At 32.4% G+C, this 6771-nt stretch overlaps 1 protein-coding gene across 1 annotated transcript; it reads right to left on the reverse strand.

Moving 5' to 3' along the window:
* Positions 1 to 32: 32 nt before the first annotated feature.
* On the reverse strand, positions 33 to 6620 carry LOC112455052 (venom serine protease Bi-VSP-like). The gene is made up of 4 exons (XM_025016742.1): positions 6474 to 6620; positions 3773 to 3858; positions 831 to 1166; positions 33 to 358 (listed from the first exon to the last, which is right to left on the reverse strand). The coding sequence occupies exons 2-4, from the start codon at positions 3837 to 3839 to the stop codon at positions 33 to 35; spliced, it is 729 nt and encodes a 242-aa protein (XP_024872510.1). The 5' UTR covers positions 3840 to 3858; positions 6474 to 6620.
* Positions 6621 to 6771: the final 151 nt, after the last annotated feature.

Here is a 6771-nt window from a genome sequence, read left to right on the forward strand (position 1 = left end):
CTTTTATTCCTTTAAAGGGCAATTGTATATATCTATATAATATAAAGAAGCTTACCCGTAAAGGGTACTTCTTGGGTCGTTTTCAGAACCGCCACATCGTTTGTATAGGTCCTGGGATTGTACCCGGGATGCACTGTCTTCCTTTCGATAAAGTCCTCAAAGGGGTACGCCCCATCGTTATCACTGTTGAGATCCAAGTCGCCGACGCGGACTTTGTACAAATCCGATCGTCCGTGAACGCAATGTGCGGCGGTAAGCACGTGTCGACTAGAAATCAAAGCGCCGCCGCAAAGCCATTTCGGAACATTTGGATTTCTCGAGTTTACGTATCCGAGAACGGTGATCCAAGGCCAAGAACCTGCAGGATTAATCGACTATTACTATATCGACAACTGCAGCGATAATCAAGTGCTGGAACAATAATGATCTAAGCCACCTTAATAATTTTCCAATAAATAAATAAATAGATTACTGATATTTTAATTATTATAATATTGAACTTTAAGATTTTTTATTATCTATCAAAATCTAATTAAAACGAAATATGTGGAGTAAATCATTTACATTTCTCGATATTGGTTTACTGAAGAAGGCTTTTACTTCCAATCATTCATAATGTAAAAAGGCGCTTCAACGGAGGAAAAAAAACTCCTATATACAAAATGTATTTGAATGTTGTAAAAACAAGAAAACAGACTTTCCATTCCTGCAATAAATTGAAATAAATTTGTCTCGAAAAGTTTATTAGAATTTTGAGACTGTTATTTGACAAGATCGAGAAATGAGTGTAATTGAGACACTGATGACATTTCTTCAAAAATTATTTGTACCTAACGAGGCTGGCTCGCCACCAACGATTCTGCGTATCGTTACATTACTGTATCCGCAGTTAGGTGGATACAAAGGACCATATGCGGTGTTCGTAACTTCTTTACGGTCTCGATCACCTTCCAAGTCGTTGTCCGTGCCGCCTGTATTCCCGCCGTCAATGCCGGACGGACAGCAAACCCAAGGATCGTTACCTGGACCGTAGCCGCAAACGGAAGAACGGAGAAAATTGCCTACTTGCGGGTCGTACGGGTTTGATTTCAGGAGATTGAGTAACAACGTACACGATCTGATACTGATGCACGTGCCGGGTTGTCCCTGCGGATTTTGGCATCTACCTATGTACCAAAATTCAAATTTAAAAGATACACAAATGATAACGCAAGCACATCTTTGAGATACGTCAAAATCATTTTTGTTCTCTTTCCCTTTTTGAGGTACACGTTGGTGTAGCTTCAAGAATTTTTGCTTGTAATGAAAAAATCATAACGTGAGCTTAAGAATTTATAATGCCTTTCAAAAACGATTTCTTATATCGTCGATAAAAGCCGGTTGTTTAAAAATATTTAAAATACAAACATTTCTAGGAGCATCGACGGTAATTATGTTCATTATCAGTCAGTCGCGTTTATCGTCAAATAAAATTAAACGTTTGATTTTTTATTGTCTCGGTACTCTTAGGTCTTATTAGTCAAGTATTTCAGGTGAAATCTTATCTTTTAAGAGGTCGATGATTCAATAGTCATAGTTTGATTAGAGATCGATTGAAACTGGATCAATTTTCTGCAGAAAATTGAAATTTGATCGGATATTGCATTAATTTAAAGAATATAAATTTAATGATTCCTGCATGCACTTTCATTATTTGTTTCTGCATTATCAAAGCTCATAAATACCTGTTTTCCACCAATAATACACGCGTTTTCGGCAAACTTGTGCAGTTATTATATCAGAATTATTTGAATTATTATATTTAGAATAATAAGCTCCAGTAAGCGCTTTATTTAATTACTAATAAGTATTATTATTATTATAGAATGACCAATTTTTTAATGTATTTAGAGGCGGAGTTAGCAAGTATTCGAGATAGAATTAAACTTCTACAAAACATAGAATAATGTACAAAAAAAAATTTGTTCTAATCGTTTCTGTTAAATATTTCGATAATTATTTGCCTTCTGCACATTTCTGAAAAGCGAATTTATCTTTTCTAAAGATCTCAATATGGTAATTATACTGTGAAATTTGTGTCGATAAAAATTATTATACGGCCGCATCGCGATCGTAATGAAATAACGCATGCAATTATTTATAATAAATTAATCATACTGCGCAATATATTACGCGTTAAACACTCGCGCACTACGATTTCCAATTATTAAAATGCTACCTGCAATATGACGTTTTACGAAAAGGTAATATTTGCCACAAACACATCTTAAAATTCAATGACTTATCGGTGACGAGTTTAAAGCATCCGGCACTGATTTACCTCGTGTACAATGGAATGCGTTTACAAGACAAGCGCGTGGCAGTCAATGCTAAATAGATATGTTTGCTGACAAAGTTTGTCAGATATTTATGCAACAGAAAAGAGAGAGAACGAAAAGATTATAATTTATACTTCTTATACATAGCAAAGATGTAATGTCGTTTATAAGATTTTCTCTCGGATTTTCTATATATATAAAGATATTGATTTTTAACTAGGTATTTGTGTAAATATATTAGCAGACATTTTTATTAATATATTATCATTTGTTGTTGATTTTCGATCTTTTATGTCTTAGAAAATTTATTCGATTTGCAAAATATTTATTATGGAGTTTATATAACAAACTCTTCAAAATTGCATATTGCATCACGATCTTTTTATATCAAACGTATTTTGAGGCAATTAAATGTATTAGCGTATGAAACGGAGCAGTTCTTCCCAGTAAATCGTAACAATTTTTTATTCATGATAATTGTTCTGTGAACAGCGATTCTAAAATCGCGACCACATCCGCACATTCTTTGGTGATTCAATTATACTACAATACCTGCGGTTAGAATATTTAATTAATCTTGATATTAGAAAAGAGAGTTGCGACGATTTTTATAATTACTTATTAATTTTTCTATATTAATGACTATTTAATATACAAACTATTTTCATCTTCCGTTTTTAATTAAAATTTCTAATTTAAACAAAAAGAAGTAGCTTCTAATAATGCGACTTGTTCTGTTTTTTCTAATGTATGATACAAATAATTTCTTATTAAAATTTTCAGCGTTTACCTTAAAGTGCGCATCAATTTACATCACGCTAACTACGATTGCATATAGATCGATTGTAATTCTAATTTCCTTAACTTATGGTGACATATTTTCTCAGAAGCATCAGACCGCCAAGAAGAAGACATAAAATTTCGTAATAGCTGACCTTCACCAGCCAATGGCCAGACTACATACTTGAAACTCTCGTTCTCTCGATTTGAAGGATCTGGCCTTGGCCGTATTTACGGCCTTCGGACCGTTTTACGTCAATACTATAATTTCCCAGTAGTTTATGTAACGGGAAGATAATATAAAAAGTTCATTACGTAATAAATTGATTTAGCATGATCGAAAAGATATTCTATAACAATACAGGTATTATTACGTATAAATAATAATATCAGTATTATGCAAGTGTCGACATGGAAAAATTAATTTATTCATGTACCTTAATTGTTTTACCGTCATGCCTACTTTGTAATGTTACAAATTTTTTAAACAAGGATTAATACTGCAAAGAGATAAATATACTTATAAAAAGTGTATATATCTATAAAGCCTAAACGCATTTTTCCGATGACATTTTGACATTTGGACATCCTCTACGAGAAAAACCTAAACGAAGCTTCTGATGAGATTGTAGATAATGGAATCCGTAAGTTCGAAAAGATGATAAAAACCATACCTTGAGAATGCGTCGACGGTATTAATGCACACAGCAAACCGATGAATACTAATACGACAGTCCACATTATGAATTGTTTAGGTATCCTAAAAATACAAATGTATAATGTTATACAATTTTATTTGTTTATACTTATGAATAAATTATTTCCATCCTAAATCAGATTCAAATATAAGATTCTCACCGAGATTCTTACGAAATATTACACTAAATTCAGCCCAACGCTACAAAAAATCTACCTTTCAGATAAGTTTCAGACTTGACTTTTAGATGACTTTTAGACTATTGTGATGTAATTTTACTTCCGCAAATTTTAAATTAACTAACATGAGCGTGGGAGATAATATGACCTACCACACGAAAATATATATAAACCACCTTCAACAAGATGTATAATCGCGGGCATCGCCAGTATATTATGTAGACATAAGAATCATTCAGGATTTACATTTAATTTATATGATAGTTAAATAGACTTCCTCGTATTTCCTTGCAGTGCTTAACACATTATTATCATGTGTGATTTTGTAATCATTTATCTGCAATGGCAATACCTAAGAATATTTTGTACGCAGTATTGCTGAATTATTTATACGTAAATCTTGTTTTGAAATATGACAAATGTGTTCTCCACATAGATATATGTCCTATCGATGTGTAAAACGACACACCGAAAACGTGCGATTCATAATTCATTCAGGTAAGCCTTATTTGTGTCTTTGATAATTGTTTTTGTGATTTAATGTGCTCTTAAGGTTTATTACAATCTACTAAAATTAATGTCTTACTACTACTTCCTATTAATGCTGAATAAATAGATAAATACTAATAATTAATATCTCTCTTAACATGGTGGAAGTGCAACTGTAAAAATGTAGTCGAGAATGTCGAGATGTGTATGCAGCTAGCCACGGTTTATGTGCTCTATAATTAAATTTAATAAAAAACTTGTAAAGTAAAAAAAAAGTTGAAACAGTTATCGTACGGAATGAAAGGGTAACCTTTAGAAGTGTAGTAATTTGTTCTTTTTAACACTTGTGCCAGAAAGAGACTTACTTTACAATTTAACGTAATGTCAAATATGTTAAGCATAAATGTAATAGCAAGCTATCGAGAAGCAAATGTATGAGAAATTTTCAACACATCAATTTGGTACTATTCTATAACATTTTATTTTCGCGCGCTTTTTCCGTGCTTAGTTAAATTGCACAGTTTTTATGTTAAACTGAAAGAGTATTTAAATTTTCTATGAGAAATATTTTGTTTAAGTACTGCATGTTTCTATCACATATATTCGTGCTATCATTGTAATGTTGCTCATTAAACATAACTATGATAACTATTAAACTATTGAAAGCAACTTTCGCCTGTATTTTATATGTGTAGGAATTAATAGGTAAACCAAAATAAGATGTTAAAGATAAAGGTGGACATAGACAAAATTACGAAGACATTTAGTGAACTGTAACGTAGTACGTGTGGAGATTTCAATGCGCCACCACTATAATTGGCGTGAAAATGCATGAGTTCTGCTTGGGTAATCATGACATTGAATAGATGTGTATACAAGTTAATCATACTAGATGATCATAATATATAATAACACATACGTTTGCAACCTAGCGTGACAACATTGCGAGGATTCCCCCGTCTCATGGTCAAAGTTAATCACGAATTATATCCTGATCGTGTACCTGGTATTGATAAAATCGTTCTGAATTCAATAAAAATGACGTCACAAGGACGTCATCAAGTATGCGTAGCACATGCGAAGGCTATAAAACTGATAAATCATTCAACTTCTCGAAATGTGCCATGGAAAAGCAAATTAATAACTCAAACTTAAACTATACGATCTCAAAAAATTATATTTAAATTTAAAACATTCATATAGACATTACTATATGCAAAAGATATTTCACATTTTATATTTTTGATATTTTAAATTGTTACTGAGAAGAATCCAAAGCAAACTCAACAAATCGTCAACAAATTTGCAATTAGAGGATCAAAGATCTGAAGTCAAATGAATGAATAAATGTTGTATGGGTCTGACTGCCAACTGTAAATATTACATATTATATCCTAGAACAGTGTCTGAATTTATATCTCTTGCTCTCTATCATGTTAAAGATAATAAAGATGTTCGTTGAAATTATATCTTTACTACAGCGTATGTTAATAGGATAGATGTCGAAATAATTGATATGACGAACACGAATCGATAATCATGATAGCTGCATTAAAAATGTAATTATTATAGCAATATAGTGGAACTTATATATATGTTCGAGTCAAGTGTAGCGATTATCATACAGACCGATCAAGAGCTATTTGTAATAATTCCAACTTAGCTTCTTTTTCATATACGCAGTAACTTTCGTGAATATACCACGATCTTTAGCGGATATTTTAGTGCACACTCCTCACAGCACATAATCCATAATAGCACTATATAATTGAAATTAAAAGAAGTTGAAACCCCGATGTAATTTCAATGTCTTCAGATGTCTCGCTAATACAAAGACATGAAGGCAGTCTCTTTCGTTGCCACTTGTGAAATTACGAGAAAAATTAATCATTATTATTTATTTATACCAATTACTGAAAAAGTCTAGACAAATTTTATGTATTGAAATGTATCGAAACGGATCTCGACTTCTCTTTAGGATGGAAGTTAATCAACTTTATTGTTACTCACTAAGTAGTTATTGTGTTACTGCTACGTGCTCAAACACGACTGAGAATCTATTTGCACGGAAAAGAAGACTCGAGAGGACACCGACGATCGGTGGATCAACGAGAGTCCTAACGATGAACACCGCACACGGACTACTGGATTGCTCCCCTCCGACATATTCCGCTTTATAACGGACGAGGAGGCAATCATTCGACTGGCATATTTAATTGCGTGTTGAGACGAGAGATTCTTCCGCATATTTACTCATGCAAATATAATATAATTATACGAGTTATCTAAAAACTGTTGAAATATATTT

Source organism: Temnothorax curvispinosus, unplaced genomic scaffold, assembly GCF_003070985.1.
Source record: "Temnothorax curvispinosus isolate PA1 unplaced genomic scaffold, ASM307098v1 QBEX01005721.1, whole genome shotgun sequence".
NCBI lineage: Eukaryota > Metazoa > Arthropoda > Insecta > Hymenoptera > Formicidae > Temnothorax > Temnothorax curvispinosus.